This window comes from Spinacia oleracea, chromosome 6 (assembly GCF_020520425.1).
Source record: "Spinacia oleracea cultivar Varoflay chromosome 6, BTI_SOV_V1, whole genome shotgun sequence".
Classification (NCBI taxonomy): Eukaryota; Viridiplantae; Streptophyta; class Magnoliopsida; order Caryophyllales; family Amaranthaceae; genus Spinacia; species Spinacia oleracea.
Genome location: NC_079492.1, coordinates 22,959,318 through 22,977,490, shown reverse-complemented (window position 1 = coordinate 22,977,490; position 18,173 = coordinate 22,959,318). Strand labels below are relative to the sequence as shown.

Genomic DNA, 18,173 nt, shown 5'->3' with positions numbered 1-18,173 from the left:
TCCACTGATCCCCGAAACTCATAACTAAGAGTCAGACTTGCGACTTCTTGCCCAGGTTTCCGAACCACAAGAAGTCGGAAGAGCGGAAGTAGACATTAAAAGAGCTCAAAAGCAGACTCGACAGATCCACGGATCTGAAGAGCTCAGAAGCAGACTCTAGACATGTCTACAAACGTTAAAAGAGCTCAAAAGTAGACTCCACAGATCCACGGATCTGAAGAGCTCAGAAGCAGACACTAGACATGTCTACAAACGTTAAAAGAGCTCAAAAGCAGACTCGACAGATCCACGGAACTGAAGAGCTCAGAAGCAGACTCTAGACGCGTCTACATGCGTTAAAGAGCTCAGAAGCAGACTCTTAAACAGATCCACGGATCCGAAGAGCTCAGAAGCAGACTCTAAATACGTCAACAGATGTTAAAAAGCTCAGAGTAGCCTCTTAACAGATCCTCGAATCTGAAGAGCTCAGAAGCGAAAACTCCAAAGAAAGCAAAAACTAAAGTCCAAAGCTACCGAATCCACCCGCAGAGCTTAAAGCAAAACTCAAAACGAGTCTTAGAAAATCTACGGATTGGGAGAACTCGCAAACGAGGAAACAACTTAGTAAAACGGTGGATTCAAAAGCAAAAAACAGATACTTCGGTAACATACGAAACAGCAAAGTCATTTTCCATTCAATATTTGGGGGGACAAGTACAATCATACCAACTAAAGCTCGGCACAGCCCGAGGAGTCCTCAAAAATTGAAAACAAAATGACCAAAAGAAAAAGCTAAATTCGGCAGCCATCAACAGACAAAACATCGGCCTACCGGAGTACTAAAGGAAAGCAAAAAGAAATTATTAAAGTACAACGCAACACCGAGGCAAAAAGGGAGAAAATAAAGCGCAAGTTCGGAGGCCCTCAACTGGAACCGACCGACTCTGAGGAAGACGACTGCCCGAGTTCCTAAGGGACATCACCAACACGTCCCTGAGGAGCAGACCGCGAAGAGGCGCCAGCAGTGGTATCACCTTCCGAGGCGACCTTCCGAGCTTGCTGTGCCTTAGCAGCTTCTTCGCGCTCCTTGGCAGCGTCGTCTCTGTCACCCTGACACTCCACCAAGTTGTCCTCGGCCTCGAGCCACTGAGGCACATGCTCAGTCCACTTGCAGTCAGGCATATGCTTGGCGAACATCCGACGAGCACCAAGGATCCCCTCCCAGTATTGGTCTCGACACTGGTCGACGGTGTACAGCACGGCCTTCTCCGCTTCGAGCTGGCGAACCTTGGCCTTAAGTTCATCAGCTTCGTGCTCAAGCACGGGGATCCGTTCAAGAGCAGCCGTGAACTTCTGAGCACTCTCGCAAAGGTTCAGGATGACAACATCCTTGCTCTGCAACGCAGCCTCAAAGCGAGCCTTCTCCTCGGCTTTCTCCGTCTTCAAGGCCTCGTGCTCCCGAGCATCAGCCTCCATCTTCGACTTCAGATCATGAATCCCCTTGCCGAGCAGCTCGAGTGTGCCCGTCTGTTCCCGAGTAAACTCGGCAACCAAGCCCTTTGTTTCTTCAAGCTCGGCAAGGAGAGTGTTCGCCTTCTCATCCAGAAGAGGAACATCATGATCGTAGCGCTCCTCAAATCTGGCCAGCTTCACTTCGTCAAAGTACTGACATTCCGCAGCGAAGGAAGACCAGAAGTGCGCCTACGAGGACGAAAAAAGAACAGTGAATACAAAAGAAGAATAAAAGCAAAAATTCACAAGAAAGAAATAAGGCTTACCTCGTTCAAATGGAACTGAGCCATTTGAGTAGGGTGGTTCGCCTCCTGCCCAGGGACACGCCAGTCAGGGATGCTCCGAAGCATGTTCTCCCTGGCAGCGCTAGGGCCAATCATAGACTCGGGGTGTGCCTCGGGGTCTTCACCCAGAACAGAAGCACGAGCAAATCGAGCCATGGTGTCCCTCACCTTCCGAGGAACCCTCCTGATCGGCACATCGAAGGAAGGGTAGGCCAGACGCTCCAACACCGAAGTAGATGTGGAGCCCAAAGTCTTGCGGAACTTCCTTTTCAGTCCGCGTTGTGGGCCGAGCTCCCCACCTTCGGGAACCGCGAAATCAGAGCCCTTGGTTGCCGAGGGACCACTTTCCTCATTACCCGAAGAGGTAAGGTCGACAACCACCTTTGGGGGATCTTGCAGATCATCCCCCTGTCCAGCCGCAGTAGCGTCCTCGGACCCAGCAACCTCAGCAGAACCAAAGGGGGGATCAACTTCAAACCTCTCCACCATAGGCGTGACATCAGCGACAGTCCCCCCCACTGGAGTAAACTCAGGCTTCAAAGGCGAAGGTGTAGTAAACTCTTCGCCCATGGGCTGGTTCACAGGCTCGTCCTGTACCAGAATCGCCACGCTTTTCAGCTTCTGGCCAGGGAGCGGAAGCTTACTCCTAAGGCTCGGCGGTGGACCCATCTCTTCCTTCTGTCGAGCAAGGTAGAGTTTGCCTGCCTCAGCTAGACTGGGATCCGCAGCAACAACCTGCCGAATTCTTTCCTCAGTCAGATAAGGGCGACGGCTAAAAAACTCGAGAACTTCGGGACTAGGGGTTACCTTCGACGAAGAAGCAACTTTCTTCTTCAACTTCGAAGGAGACCTCTCCTTTCTGTGCTTCTTAGGAGAAGTCTCTTTCTCCGAAACTTTCCTCTCCTTTAGCTTCTTCGACCCCTACAAAAAGAAAGGGCGCATGAGAAGCGACCGAAACACCAAAGAAGGCAAACAGAGTACGAATGTAAGATCGCTTACTTCGAGAGCGGCGAAAGAAGGAGGAGACGAGGCAGAAGAAATGACAGGTGCAGCGTGTCACGGTCTGAATGTTTTGGACACCGGGCCGTGCGGCGCGCTCCTACCTAGAGGGCGGTAGGGACGCAAGCCTTGTGCGGAACGAGTTCAACGGGGCTCGTGAAGCACGAGCAAGCAGGGTTTCTGAGAATGAGCGCTCTTGTCTTTTGGCGACAAGAAGGAACGCGGGCGCCGATCGGGCACTTGTGTGCGCACAGCAGTCACAAGTGGGACCGACGACGCGAGTGTATCTGTTTGAGGGACTTTGTTGAGGCAAGAAAGCTTAAAAACGAGCGACAGCACAATATCAATAAAGGCACACAACAACGCAAGTGATTAAGCAAAGGCAACTTCTGGTGAGAGGTATTGAGTCATACCCCTCATAGAGGTTTATTTTGAATTAGCTAAAAGAACCCAGTGAACACTGGAATGACAGTAACATAATAATCTTATCTAAAGCCTAGAAACTTCAAAGAAAAGTCCTAGAAAGTTTAGATAAGATCAATACAAGGGAAATTAAGAAAAGTACAATGCAAGGAAGGTTGGATTCTAACATCCTCCCCCACTAAAGATGTCGACGTCCTCAATGACTTACAAGATTACAAAAGAAACTAAAGAAAGCAATACATAGAGAAGCTGCTTCAGTCTTCAGTTGAGGTGGTTGCGCGCTGGCGGAGCCTGATGTTGGCGCGGGTGCTGATGTTGCGGTTAGAATCTTCTTCATCTGGGTGGTAGGGTTTGAGCCTACTAACATGGAACACCGGATGTATCTTCATCCATGTAGGAGGGTCAACCTTGTAAGCACTCTTCCCAATCCGTTTAGTGATGCGGATGGGGCCTTCATATTTTCTGATGAGCCTGCGATCTCTGCCTCGAAGGAACCTTAGTTGTTCCGGCAACACCTTCACCATTACCATATCTCCCACATCAAACTCGACTGGCCTTCTGTTTTGATCGGCCCATTTCTTCATGCGTTTCGATGCTCGTTCTAGATAGGCACGAGCAATCTCAGTATTCTGTTCCCATTCTTTCGTGAACTCTCGAGCTTGACGGCTTCTCCCATCTTCGGTTCCCGCTACCGTGTGTGGTAGAAGGGGTTGTTGGCCAGTCACCAGCTCAAAAGGGCTTGTATTCGACGCAGAGCTTTTCTGAGCATTGAAGCAGAGTTGTGCCACATCAAGGAGCCTGACCCAATCTTTCTGGTTGGCACTCACAAAGTGACGCAGATATTCCTCCAGTAGTCCGTTGAATCTCTCAGTTTGCCCGTCCGACTGGGGATGGTGACTTGATGACATATTCAGCGCCGACCCCATCATTTGGAACAATTCTGACCAAAAGATACTTGTGAATCTAGGATCTCTGTCACTGACAATGTTCTTCGGCAAGCCCCAATACTTCACTATGCGCTTGAAGAATAGAGCAGCAGTTTCTTCAGCACCACATGTCTTATGTATCGGCACAAATGTGGCATACTTGGAAAACCGATCAACTACTACCATTGCTGAGCAAAACTGGTCCACTTTCGGTAATCCACTGATGAAGTCCATCGAGACACTCTCCCATGGCCGAGTGGGGACGGGGAGTGGCTCCAGTAGGCCTCCAGGTTTCTGTTTATCAATCTTATCTTGTTGGCACACGAGACAAGTCTTCGTGTAGCCCATCACATCTTCTTTCATTCCAGGCCAGTAATAGCCCAAGGAGAGCAAGCTGAGGGTTCTCTGCCAACCGGGGTGACCTTCCCACAAGGTATCGTGACATTCTTTCAAGAGCATTCGGCGAAGGCCTCCAGATTTCGGGATGAACAGCTTGTAGCCTTTGGTGTATATGAGATCATCTTCTATCCAAAAGCGTCTGCTCTTCCCCTCTTCTATCATCTTCTTTATGGTGTCCGTCATAGGATCCCCCGCAAGATGCTTCTTGACTTGATCTTTGACCGATGTGGCCACGTTGCTTGCGGACAACGGAGCAAGTCTTCGCAAAGGAGCTAGGTCGGCCCGCCGACTTAGGGCATCTGCAACTTTGTTGCTCACTCCAGTTCGATATATAAATTCTACATCGAACTCTGCAAGTAACTCCTGCCATCGAGCCTGTCTACCTTTCAGTTTGGGCTGGGTGAGGAAGTGGCTTGCAGCTGTGTTGTCCGTGCGGACGATGAACTTCGAGCCCAACAAGTAATGTCTCCATCCTCTCAAACAATGAACGATGGCAAGAAGTTCCTTCTCTTGTGCAGCATACCTTCTCTCGGCCCCATTCAACTTTCGACTCTCGAACGCAACTGGATGCCCTTCTTGCAAGAGCACTCCCCCGAGAGAAAAATCGGATGCGTCTGTTTCTACCACAAAGGGTTTGTTGATGTCGGGGAAAGCCAATACTGGTTCCTTCATCACTGCTTCTTTCAACTTGCGAAATGCCACTTGATGGGTCTCCGCCCATTGCCAGGAGTTGTCTTTTCGCAACAAGTCTGTGAGAGAACTAGCTATCTCCGAGTAACCCTTTATGAATCTTCGATAGTAATTAGCTAGTCCCAAGAACGACCGTAGTTCAGAGGCGTTCTTTGGGGCTTGCCAATCACGTATAGCTTGAATTTTCTTCGGATCCATTCTGATACGGCCAGCTCCTACAAAGTGACCAAGGAAGCCAATCTCTGCCTGCGCGAACGCGCATTTCTCCCGCTTCACAAACAAGTGATGTTCTCTTAGTTTCTCGAACACCTTCCTCAGATGCTCAATGTGTTCTTCAAGTGTCTTGCTGTAGATCACAATTTCGTCCAAGTATACCACTACAAACTTGTCGAGGTATTCATGGAAGACTTGATTCATGAGTGTGCAGAATGTGGCTGGAGCATTGGTTAGCCCGAAGGGCATGACGAGCCATTCGAACGCTCCGTATCTCGTAACACATGCTGTCTTTGGTTCGTCGCCTTGAGCGATCCGAACTTGATGGTACCCCGACCTCAAGTCTAACTTAGTGAAGTAGACTGCATCCCCCAACTGGTCGAACAAGTCTGCCACTAGTGGAATTGGATAGTGGTTTCTCACAGTCACCTTGTTCAGCGCCCTATAATCGATGCACAAGCGGAGACTACCGTCTTGTTTCTTCTGGAATAGGACCGGAGCACCATAGGGTGCCTTAGAAGGGCGGACAAATCCACCTCTCAGCAAATCATCTAACTGTCTTCGCAGTTCAGCAAGCTCGGGAGGAGCCATTCGATACGGACCTCGTGCCGGAGGCTTGGCTCCGTGCACTAGCTCAATTTCGTGATCAATGACCCTCCTCGGCGGGAGAACTTTCGGAAGTTCCTCTGGAAGGATATCAGCAAACTCTCTAAGTAAGTCCATGAGAACTGGTGGTGTATCTCCTTGTGTTTCATCGTCTTTCATCGACAGAGTAGCGAGGAATGTAGGTTCATTCCTCTTGAGCCCTTTCTTCAACTGCATAGCTGATAAAAGAGGCCCCTTTTGTTTCTTCGTCTCTTTGCCAGGGGCACATGTCTTGAGAAGGCAAGGTTGTTGCCCTGCCACTAGTAAGGAACCCAGGTGCGGCATCGGGACGGCTTTGCTGGCACGGAGGAAGTCCATGCCCAACACCAGATTGAAGTCGTCCATAGTCGCCACTGTGAAGTTGAGATGTCCACTCCAGTCTCCCAGCTGGGTGGGAACATTCTTTGCAATGCCGTGAATGGGCCTCGCTGCCGAGTTGACAGTTTTCATTTTCCCCCCTTCACGCATCAACTTTAACCCGAGTCTTTTTGCTTCGCTTTCAGTAACGAAGTTGTGAGTGGCACCTGTATCTACCATAGCTCGGGCTCTCTTCCCATTCACCTGGACTTCTACATACATCAATTCAGTACTGTGGGGTTTTTCTCCTTGAGATTCTTTTCCCATGGCATACATCATGTGGACGGCGCCCAGCTTTGATGGTTCCTCTTCATCATACTCCGACTCTTCTCTATCATCCTGTGGAGTCGACTCTGAAGTGGTCATGGCGGACAACTTCTTCTGCAAACTATCAATTTCTCCCTTGTGCTTGCATTCAAACCATTTGTGTGGTCCACGACACAATATGCAAGTGAGGGTTTTGTTCCACGACGAAGATCCGGACTGAGCTCCCCCTTTATTGGAAGAGGAGGGACCGCCACTCCTTCGTGATTCTTCTCCCCCACTTCGGTAATTGTTCCCCACACTGTTGGAACTAGCTTGGGAGCCATTCCCAGAATTCTTAGGAGTGCTCGCCGTAGAGTTGTTGTTCCCCTTCTTCTGAGCGGGTGCTCTATCGGACGAGTAATCCATCAACCTTTCAGCTGCCGCGATGGCCCCTGATAAGGTGTCAACTTTTGAGCGCCAGATCTCACGCTGAGCCCACTCCTTCAATCCTTTGACGAAGTTGAATAACCGATCCTTCTCGGTCATGTCTTTAATGTCGAGCATGCACGCGGAGTACTCCTTCACGTACTCTCGGATGGATCCCTTATGTTACAAGGTTGTTAGCTTCGTCCGAGCAATGAATTCTGTGTTTTCAGGGTAAAAATGGGATATGAGCTCTGCCTTGAACTCTTCCCATGTATCAATCACCACCTTCTTGGCTTGGATGTCGGCGTACTTACACCGCCACCAGAGTTTAGCATCATCCGCCAAATACATTGTTGCAGTGTCCACCATCAGATTGTCCTTCAGTTGGCATATCCTGAAGTATTGCTCCATGTCGAAGATGAAGTTGTCGACCTCTTTGGAGTCCCTCGCACCACAGAAGGTACGAGGCTTGGGTGGCTTGATTCGGCTTGTACCGCCCCCACCAGTGTCTCTGTTAGCACGCATCAGAGTAGCGCACTTGTCCTGCGAGTCATCCACCATCCCTTGTAGATAGTTGAGATGCTCGCGCAATGAGTCTCTTTCAGTTTTCAGTTCTTCGACGTCGGCCTCAAGATCGTCTATCCGCTTATCCTGCTTGATGACGATCTCTTCGGTCTGGGTCCATGATTCAGACTTGCCCTCCAGCCAGGCTAGTCTCTCTAGTATTGCTTCCATCTTGAGGTGCTCCCTCGGGTCTCTCGGGTCTAGATTTGAACCTGGCTCTGATACCAACTGTCACGGTCCGAATATTTTGGACACCGGGCCGTGCGGCGCGCTCCTACCTAGAGGGCGGTAGGGACGCAAGCCTTGTGCGGAACGAGTTCAACGGGGCTCGTGATGCACGAGCAAGCAGGGTTTCTGAGAATGAGCGCTCTTATCTTTTGGCGACAAGAAGAGACGCGGGCGCCGATCGGGCACTTGTGTGCGCACAGCAGTCACAAGTGGGACCGACGACGCGAGTGTATCTGTTTGAGGGACTTTGTTGAGGCAAGAAAGCTTAAAAACGAGCGACAGCACAATATCAATAAAGGCACACAACAACGCAAGTGATTAAGCAAAGGCAACTTCTGGTGAGAGGTATTGAGTCATACCCCTCATAGAGGTTTATTTTGAATTAGCTAAAAGAACCCAGTGAACACTGGAATGACAGTAACATAATAATCTTATCTAAAGCCTAGAAACTTCAAAGAAAAGTCCTAGAAAGTTTAGATAAGATCAATACAAGGGAAATTAAGAAAAGTACAATGCAAGGAAGGTTGGATTCTAACACAGCGGTTGTTACCTCTGGTCCCTAAGAAAAACAGACACCGAAGACAGGGTCAAAATCGAGACCACAAGAGTCCACAGAGCCGAAGTCTAAACAAAATGAACGAACTAATCAGCGTTACCGGATCAGAGGTAGTTACCAATTCAGGAAGCACTGTCCGCCTCGGAACATCCTCTCCAGGGTTCTGAGAATCCCAAGGGTCGGCTCGAACGTCTTCCAGATGTACAAGAGCGTGATCCGAGAACTTGTGATCCTCGAGCTTCGGCTGCCGAGGATTCTGCGCTTTGAAATCGTAGGGAGGGCAGCGAACGAGAACCCCTTCGCCGTTGAGCTGGTAGCCGAGCACCGCAGGGTCAACAGCTTTCTCGCCTTGATCTACACAAAAAAAGGGATAGAAAAGATGAGATTCAAAGAAGTAAAGAAAGGGGAGGCCAACACCCCAACTGAAGCACGATCTCAGCAAAGAAAACCCCACCCCTGTCATATATCCTACTGAGACCAGCAGCAACGAGGATGACATCCCGTGTGATATAGTGCAGGCTAGTAACTTGTTCATTGTGCAGGTTAACTTGGACACGACACATTCGAGCTAACAAGATCTTCAACACACACGAAAGGGCCTTCATTCGAAGCCCATTGTTCCATCCACTTCAACACCGGAATACCCACCATCCCACTAGGGTGATTATTACCCTCATTTAGGGGTCATTAATTACTTTCCCCTTCCTCCTTTCTCCTCACAACACCACCATTACCACAGCTTCTCATCACAATACCACCACACCACCTCTTGCAACCACCTCAATTCACCTTCATTGTCCTTTTATTACGGTGGTTTGACTTTTATTACCCCCATAATTCTTTACACCCAATTTAAGCGTGACATGCTACTTTTAGTATACTACTCCATCCGTCTCTTTTTGTTTTTTACGTATTCCATTTTAGGTGTTTCATTTTGTTATTTACATTTCCTTTTATATTATCACATAAAGCATTAATATTCTATCAAAATTTGTGCCCAAATATTATTTTAACCAATTAAATCCATTGGACATTAAATATTTCTCATTTTCGCAATGTAAGATTTTTTATAAAAGTGAAAACATTATAAATAAACGTAATTTTTCTTGTTTAAATAAAAAAAGTAGATGAATCTCAATGCACATTAAATAGTCGTTAAATCGCGTGAAAAACATCAAACGTAAAAAACAAAAAGAGACGGAGGGAGTACTACATCATAAGTAGTTGTATTTAAATATTGACCGCCATTTATCGCTTCTAATATTTCAATCAATTTTTTGAAAATAACCCGAAACAAATATAGACAATTGAAAAAGAAAATACAAATTATGAGTAGACTCATTTGTACTCCAGTTATTTGTTAACACAAATAAAGTCATGCAACTTTGAAATTACTTAAATATTAGAACTTGAACATAAAATACCCCTTAATTCAGAATCCAATATGTTTAGAAGGAAGAATACTTCATTTATTATTCATGGCTTCGTGCATCAATTTCAACGTTAGGTTAAAGCTGAGCGATTTCCCACTAAAATACTTAAAGATGTAGAAATTACCAAAATATGCTCCTTTCTTAAATATTTCCCAATCTACTGTCCACGTCGACAATAGATAATAAATATTAATTTTTCTTTCTGGTCTTATGCAAAACCGCCGACTGAGTTGGCGGTATAATGGACAACAAAACCGCCAATTCAGTTGGCGGTTTACAACAAAATTTGCTACTTCATTTTTGTATTTTCAGAACATACCAGTCAGTCATCACTTTCCACTTTTGTAGTGTCTTCCTCTTCAACCAAAGGTTGCATTTAACTTTCCACTGCTCCCAATTCAATGAGCAAGGATGTGATATTTGTAAGTTTAGAAGCATAATTAATACACACCTGATGTTTTATCAAACCCCCAATTCAATTTTCAATTTCACAACATTATAGGCTCAATTTATCAGCCGCCTGAGAAGCTGCGGGTCAGGGGAAATGAGGGGCTTCTCTCGGAGGCAATGGGCGGCTGTAGGTGGTGGCTTGGGATGGGCGGAGGTAGGTGGAAAAGGTGGTGGCTGGTGGATGAGAAGCAGCGAAGGGGCTACAATACGAAGTTCCTCTGTTTTTTATTATTGTAAATATCCCATAGTTCATGAAAGCAGGGATATAAGACTATAGACCGCTAACTTAAATAGCGGTTCAGTATATAAACCGCTAATTGAGTTAGCGGTTTGTACGTTAAAATCGCTTACTCAATTAGCGGTTTTGTGCTGATTTATTAGGCTCTATTTGGTTCATTATTAGTAAAGGAAAGGAAGAGAAAAGAAAAGAAGGGAAAAGAAAGGAAAAAAAGGGAAAGGAAATAGATTTTATTTTCCTGTGTTTGGTTTAAGGAAAAGAAATGAAAGGAAGAGAAAGGAAATATAAATGACAGCTTTTAATTTTCTCTTTCCTTCCAAATTCCTCCAATTTTGGGAGGAAAGGAAAGTGAAAATTTTATAAAGAAGCGTTCCTTCCAATTCCCTTCCTTTCCTTCCACTTCCAATATAATTATTTGTACCAAATACAGGAAACTTTATTTTACCTTTCCTTTTTTTTCTTTTCCTTTCAATTCCTCCCAACCAAATAAAGCCTTAAAGTTAAAATTGATCTGTTTAACTGATGACGTGGACGGTAGATTGGGAATAATATAAAAATGGGACTTATTTTGAGAATTTTGACATTATTAAGCATTATAGTCGGAAATGGCTCGTTAAAGCTTCATTATCATATACTCCGTAGAAGGCTTTTTAATGGCTACAATAAAAGTGTAGCCATTGTATTTATTTTAAATCCTAGTGTAAACCATAAAAATTCAAACCCGCAAAATAAATTTAAAGAGGCAAAAAAATATGGAATACATAATTTTATTGATGTTTTTGAGATTACAATTCTCCTAACTCTGTTGATTCTTCTCTTCTAGGGTTTGTAATACTGGGGTCTGGTCGACTTATTCCAGTACTGCATACCTACAATTTGATAGTAGGGAGGTGATGGGGTCATTGTGACTTATTCCATCTGAGCCTGACGAAACCCTAATATTAGAACTTCATTATATAGGAAAGTTGAGAGCCCTATTAGGTTAAAATTTCCTAAATCTTTGAAATATTATCTTTTTATAGAGATATAATTGACACCACAAATTTACAAAATTTCAGTGTCTACACCTAGTCCTTTTACTTTTTAGAGACTAATCTTGTCAATCCGATTGTTTGACTTAATATTTTCAAAAAGATAAGTTTTCTTTTTTTAAAAATCACAATTAAAAAAAATGCATTCATATTTTTACGTGAAGAAACCCCCTTTACCTCCATAATCTTGCATCTCCATTAATGCATTTCCTAAATATCTCAATTAATACTCCACACCTTTTTCAATATTTCTACGACTATTTATCTTTTCTCTTCCTCATACTATCCTATTTGTGAAATCCAATTTCTCTCATGCTATTTGTGAAACCGGAGTAATGTTTTAATCTAAAATTTAATAATATCGGATTTTGAATAACATGAATAAGATTAGAAGCAAGGAAAATACGGGGAAGAAGAACTCAATTACACCAACGTACAAAATGAACGAAGAAACTTAACTTTTTTTGTTACTGTTAATTTTTGTAACAAGATATTTTATTGTTAAAAATATAAAGTCAATCTCATCAATGGTCCTGATTTAATATTAAAAATTCAATGGTCTAATCAAAATATTGCAATGGCTACAAAATTAGATAGCCATTGTAAAATCATCCTTTTTTTTTATTAAACAAATTAATTCATTGATAAAAAGTCATACGACATTTACATAAAGATTTAAATCTAACAAATACATAACAATCGAATCAAATAAAAACTTCCTTTCACCATAGCTACGATCGTAGTATATCAAACATTCTGTATACTCTCTTTTATATCGCTGTGATTTACAGCCTTCATTGACGAGGGGGTCTATATAGATCTGTTGTAGTCGTGACAAACATGATTTCCGCCTGATTCGCCTGATTGTATTCGAAAGATTGACATCCTCTTCGGTCTCGCATAAATCTTTACCAAAGAAACTACCTGAATTAAACTACACACAAAACTTAACTAGAAACAAATCACCCTAGGGGTACTTACTACAATGAACAATCAAACTCATTATAGGGGTATAGACACTGAAACTATGTAGTTTTATTGAGATCTAACGCAAAAAACACAACAAAATTGAAAGAGAAGGGGCGAAATAACCAAATTTCCAAAAAAAATTGGCTATTTCCGCCCTATAAAACCCTAATTTTTGTAAATCCTAAAAAGAGAGAAAAAAAGGAGGCAGATCATCCTTTATCACATGCTTACACTAGAAAACAGTTTTCATAACAAATCAACAATTTGATAAATATAGTGAAAAAAAAAACTTAGCAAACTCCGTTGTTTAGTTATTTCTCCCATTTTCACTACAATTTCAAGTGGAGAACAAACTTTGTGATAATATGGACCATTAACTTAACTTTCACACAGCAAAGTAAAGTTTTTCCTTTCCTTAATTTCATGGTGTTTTTGTATTAGACAAATCAATAAATTTGGAGCGTCTAAGAAAAAAAATTCAGCCTTAAAAAAATTGTAAAGTTAGATTCATAATAAACAAAGGCTCCATTTGGTCCCTATCCCCTCCCCACCACTTATGCCGACCATTTCCATCGCCCCTTCCCACTATTTCATTTCTATTTATTCATTTCAAAATTAATTTATGACCATCCTAAATCCAAATTATCCTCAAACCTAGATGGCTGAAAGATGAACTTATCTGAAACTAACTCGATCCACACATAATTGTTCGGAAGATCAATAATGCTCCTTTCTAACTTCTAAGTAGATGTTTGAGAAGAAATCAACTTAATGTAGGTACTATGATTTTGTTTGGTTAAACTTATTTTAATTTGTTTGAAACAAATAAGTTCAAATAGGTTAAGACGAAGCAAGCGATGCTACACTAAAAATAAATTTAGATAATGTATGCTCATGCACACTCTAAAACAAGTCTAGTCTTTCTACCACGAAAAGAGTTCATATTATTTCAAAAAATAAATAAGTTCAAATAATAAAAGGTTCAGATAATATATATTCATATAAATTCCGATAATATAAGTTCGGTTAATATAATAAGTTAACTAAACCTACCCTAATAGAACCAAAAAGCCACCACTACCACGAGCCCACGAGCAAAGAACCATCACTTTATTTACGTCCCACTCTTGACTTTCCAATAATATTTATGAAAGTACTAGAAAAGGCAAAGGTGTGTCCCAATATCACAATATTTATACAACCAAAAACAAAGAGCACTAACAAAAAAAAAAGTGACCCAAATAAAAGATTTTGCAAATAGTACAATACAGTTGTACATCACGCTCCCAATTATCAGCCTTTGTTCAAAATTGACAACCTAATAGGAAGTATTATCACAAAAGCAGTTGAAACAAGACAAAATAACCACCCACTGAAATACAACCAAACATTCTTAACCAAATTTTGGAATTTGGAAATGCAACAAAAAACAGAACTTCAGCTTCTTTATCCTTGAATGAGCTTCCTTCTTCTAGCAAAGGGGAGAGGAAAACCCAAAAAAAAACCCAGAATTTTCTTACCTTTGATTGTATGAAGATGGTGCAAAGAAAGGTGGCAAGCAACAAGCTTGGAAATCAAGCTGGTAGCCTCGTAACAGAGAAGATGAAGCCATCGTTGCAAAACCATGATGGCAAGAGCAAAGGAGCTGATTTGAAGTCCGTTAAGATGAAGAAATCTCGGTCTGTCAAACGAACCAATGTTGAGATTGGTCTTCACTCGAGGCCTGAAGTCCGTGAAGCGCCTCTGCAGACAGGAAAGCCGGCTCCCATTGTCACACCAACAAACACGCCAAGCCCCAAGAAACCATTACCATTACCATGTAAGTCTCCTTACACCTCCCCGAATTATATGAAGAGTACAAATAGTTCTGAGGCAAGAAAGGAGAAAGTAACAACTAAGGTTAGCAACACTATTAGCACCTCAAAGCTTCATAGAGTTGCAAACTCAGTAACCAAATTATCTAGTTTTCAAAAAATGAGGGCCTTAATAAAAACACCTAGCTTTAAGCACACAAGATCAGGAGCCTGCAAAAAGGTCGTTTTATGCAAGAGTGATTCAGATGTGGAAAGAGCTACTTGTTCATCAACCCTGAAAGATTCCAAGTTTCCCACTTACCTTAAACTTAAGCCCGGGGCAACTGAATCTGAAGGGAACTCTGTGTTTAAAGTCTGCCCTTATACTTATTGCTCCCTTAACGGCCATCACCACATTGCTGCACCTCCCTTGAAGAGGTTCTTGTCTTCAAGGCGACGACTGCTGAAGACCCTTAAAGTTAAACCAGAAGTTGTTTCTCCTCGTAAAGCTAAGGCATTTGAGAATAACGAAAACAGAGGAGGGGATCAGAAAGAAGATTTCTTCGTTCAAGTCTTTGTCCCTGTCCCTGATAGAGGGATTGCTACACAGGTTTCTGTTAGCTTATCAGATGGACCATCCTCTGAGATGGATTTTCAGGATCAAACTGAAGACACTGATCTATCCGGCATGAACTTCAGTCTCAAAGATGAAGACTATCCCCCAACTCCTCTTCAGAAACAAACATCATTTGAGAGTCAGAGCTCTCCTAGTGAGTTCTTTTGCGAAAACTCAGATATGGAATGGGAAGAGGGACAAAGTCCTACCACCCATGGCAACTATGGGATTTATGCTAAGACGGATTACAGTGAAGATCAAGATGAACCAGATTTTGAGTTGAGCAATATTGCTAGCGAGTATTTGGAGTTCCTAGCTGACACATACCCACCGTATTTTCATGATGAAATGGTGGAGTGTCTGAGTTTCAGTGATATTGATTCTTTCTCAGACAGTCAGTCTACCCAGACAGGTAATATCTCTGCACCCCGAACTAAATGTCTAGTCATCACTTTCAAGGTCATAGACTCACAGTTAATCTGCATTCAAGTATTCAACCATTTGTTTGTTAAAGATACCCAATAAATATGGAACACCAAAATCATACATCTCAAATCTAGAATTTTATTATACTTGTATTACTTTCTATTATGGCCAATGTCTGATTCCAGAAATCACACATACAAAGTATAAATTTGGACAATCATGTAACATAGAGTAGTTGTCCATTTCCAATGGAGCCAAAGATTCATTTTTGTGGGATGTAATGGACTAAATCAAAATGGCTCTTAAAACCTATTCGCTTCTATTCCATGAAGTAGAAGATGTTCGTCCCGTTATCGCTTTTGGGTCAATTGGGAACAACCTCTCTGCAATTGCAGGGGTAAGGTTGCGTACATCCGACCCCCCCTTACCCCGCTTCTTGCGGGAGCCTCTTTGAGGCATTGGGGTAATGATAATGATGAATGTAACATAGAGTAGCACCCAAGCCCCACTTCAGATAGTGTTAAGTAATGCTTAGATAAGTATTTACAGAATGTCGATTGACAGCATAAATAACTGCAGCCTAACTGTGACATCTGGCACAGGGGATAATAAGCACACAGAAGAGCAAGCAATGGTCACAGCTGATATGAATTCTGAATCAAAGAAAGAGATAACTAAGGATTCTCACCTAGCCAAGAAAGTGACCGTCCTTGCTGAAGAGTCCATGAATGAACAAGGCAGATTTTTCTCTGACCTCCTCGAAGAAATTACAGAAGCTCAAAATGTAGAGCTCGATTCTTACCACTTTATAGTTGAAACTGAAGATGATGAATCAAGTGAAGGAAACTACACAGTAGTAGAAATCGGAGAAGAGTCAAGTGAGGAGACTAGTACACCTCTATCAACGATTACTGATGAAGATTCTTCTAGTACAAAGGAAGAAATTTGCATTGCTGGTAAAGACGATCAAACTGATGTAAGCCCTACAGATGACAATTGCATCAGTAAAAGATCAGCGAATTCTGGTGAAGTAGAAGATTCAAACAAGGTAGAACTCTCAACGGTTGAGAAAAATGTTGGTGAAGTAAAAGCATCAGGAATGGAAGATTACCATAAGACAGCAGAAGCAGATGCATTACCAGCCATCAGAAACAGTATGCAAGAGGCCATCAAACGCAATTCCAACAATGCAGCATGTGATCCTAACCTGAAGCTCCTGGACAGCAGCAGCAATTTAAAGAGATTGTTAAGGGGGAGGAAAGCAAATGAGGACAATGAGGAAGACAGAGAACTCAATCTACGAGGACCAAATTTTCTTACAGTTGAACCTGGACCAGAAGCAGAAAAGGTGGATCTTAGGCACCAAGAGATGGATGAGAGGAGAAATGCAGAGGATTGGATGCTCGACCATGCTCTTCAGAAGACAGTCAACCAACTTGCTCCAGCTCGAAAAAGGAAGGTAGCATTACTAGTTGAAGCTTTTGAATCAATTCTGCCGATACCAAAGTTTGAGTCGAATATGAGGAGAAAATCATCAAGTTTTTCCCATGCAAGACCCATTCAAGCTTGCAGCTAAACACCCCTCAAAAAAGCTTGCAACTAAAACTTGTCTTTATATAGGTAATCCTAAAACCACCAACTTTTTTATTTTTGTCTACCTTGGTTCTCAAATTGACCCCAAATCATTTTGGGACTAAGGCTTTGTTGTTGTTGTTGTTGTTGTTGTACCTTGGTTCTCAAATTATTGCCCCAATTTAAATATGTTTCGTTGTTCTTCCGTAGTTCCACTCGGTAAGGAGATGCAGTGATTTTACAATGCATAAAAATGGTAAGGAGATGCAGCTTACAAGTTACAAGTAACTATGCAGCTGATGGATATGTACTCAGGGTGAACTCCTGCTTAGTTTACCGAAAAGAGGCAGTCATAACTCAAAGTAAAAAGTTTTTATGTATATATTAAAATATTCAACTCCCAACCCTTAGTATGCAGTTACAAATTTAAGTTTGCTATTGATAGCTTAAGTTGTAGTGATTTTGTGTGACAGACTGACATGCTCTTGCCTCTTTCTTCTCGGCTTGTTCTGTACTACTACTGTGGTGTTTGTTTTTCATTTATCTTATGAATGTACAACTACGGTCGTTTGAGATATGTGCTGCTTCAGCTAAAAAACTTTTGGTTTGTTTTTTTGTTTAATTGTAAGTGGTCTTTACACTATAACAGCCCCTGTACTAGAAAATCTACCCTCCCCTCTCCCGTCCTCTATAAAAATGTGAGACAAAAGAAACACCTCGCAACAAACTTCTAAAAAAATATTTATCTGGACAGGCCAACTAACATCACTCCCTAAGAATTACAGCTTGAAGCATGGAGGTCTGAACTTTCTACTACGTGGCATCCATGGTTTCTTATGATACTGCTGCAAATATCACTAAGATTTTATTTTGCAGATCACCCGAGTTCAGTCATAAATCAAAAATTTGAACAGAATGTCGTTGATATTATAATTCTTAGTCAATTTGCAAGTTTATAATGTGTACTGAAAAGTTTACAGTTACATCACTTACAAAGTTAAAAGTCATCCAATATAGGCAAAATGCTATCAGGCCTTGTCCTTCCAGAGTAAAATTTATTTTTTGCATATACTCCATATAAAATATGAGCAATTTGATTCATGGACACCATTCACTTGATTAACGCATGAGTGGCATGACGCAAAAGAACTGTAATTAGTAATGTCTATATGCGAACACCTTACTTCTCATTCTAAAA

General features: G+C 42.6%; 2 protein-coding genes across 3 annotated transcripts; one reads left to right on the top strand and one right to left on the bottom strand.

The window, feature by feature from the left end:
- Window positions 1-8,138: 8,138 nt before the first annotated feature.
- LOC110785808 (uncharacterized) lies at window positions 8,139-10,905 on the bottom strand. 2 transcript variants are annotated; one of them, XR_002532700.2, is made up of 2 exons: window positions 10,200-10,905; window positions 8,139-8,801 (listed from the first exon to the last, which is right to left on the bottom strand). XR_002532700.2 is itself a non-coding variant. In XM_021990318.2 (2 exons), exons 1-2 carry the CDS (start codon window positions 9,050-9,052, stop codon window positions 8,479-8,481), a joined length of 474 nt encoding a protein of 157 aa, XP_021846010.2. In that variant the 5' UTR covers window positions 9,053-10,845; the 3' UTR covers window positions 8,139-8,478. The 2 variants fall into 2 exon arrangements, 1 of the variants encoding a protein (XP_021846010.2); XM_021990318.2 differs by having other exon boundaries at window positions 8,902-10,845.
- Window positions 10,906-14,098: 3,193 nt separating this feature from the next.
- LOC110785819 (uncharacterized) lies at window positions 14,099-17,359 on the top strand. The gene is made up of 3 exons (XM_021990332.2): window positions 14,099-15,389; window positions 16,006-17,023; window positions 17,186-17,359. The coding sequence occupies exons 1-2, from the start codon at window positions 14,099-14,101 to the stop codon at window positions 16,977-16,979; spliced, it is 2,265 nt and encodes a 754-aa protein (XP_021846024.2). The 3' UTR covers window positions 16,980-17,023; window positions 17,186-17,359.
- The last annotated feature ends 814 nt before the right edge of the window (window positions 17,360-18,173 follow it).

What these genes read in the sequence shown, in the direction of transcription:
- LOC110785808 (XM_021990318.2), bottom strand. Translation starts at nt 9,052, where the DNA reads ATGAAGGCCCTTTCGTGTGTGTTGAAGATCTTGTTAGCTCGAATGTGT. An exon ending in CAGTAGGATATATGACAGGG is followed by an intron (nt 8,802 to 8,901) that starts GTGGGGTTTTCT and finishes TTTTTTGTGTAG; the next exon opens with ATCAAGGCGAGAAAGCTGTT.
- LOC110785819 (XM_021990332.2), top strand. Translation starts at nt 14,099, where the DNA reads ATGAAGATGGTGCAAAGAAAGGTGGCAAGCAACAAGCTTGGAAATCAA. An exon ending in CAGTCAGTCTACCCAGACAG is followed by an intron (nt 15,390 to 16,005) that starts GTAATATCTCTG and finishes CATCTGGCACAG; the next exon opens with GGGATAATAAGCACACAGAA.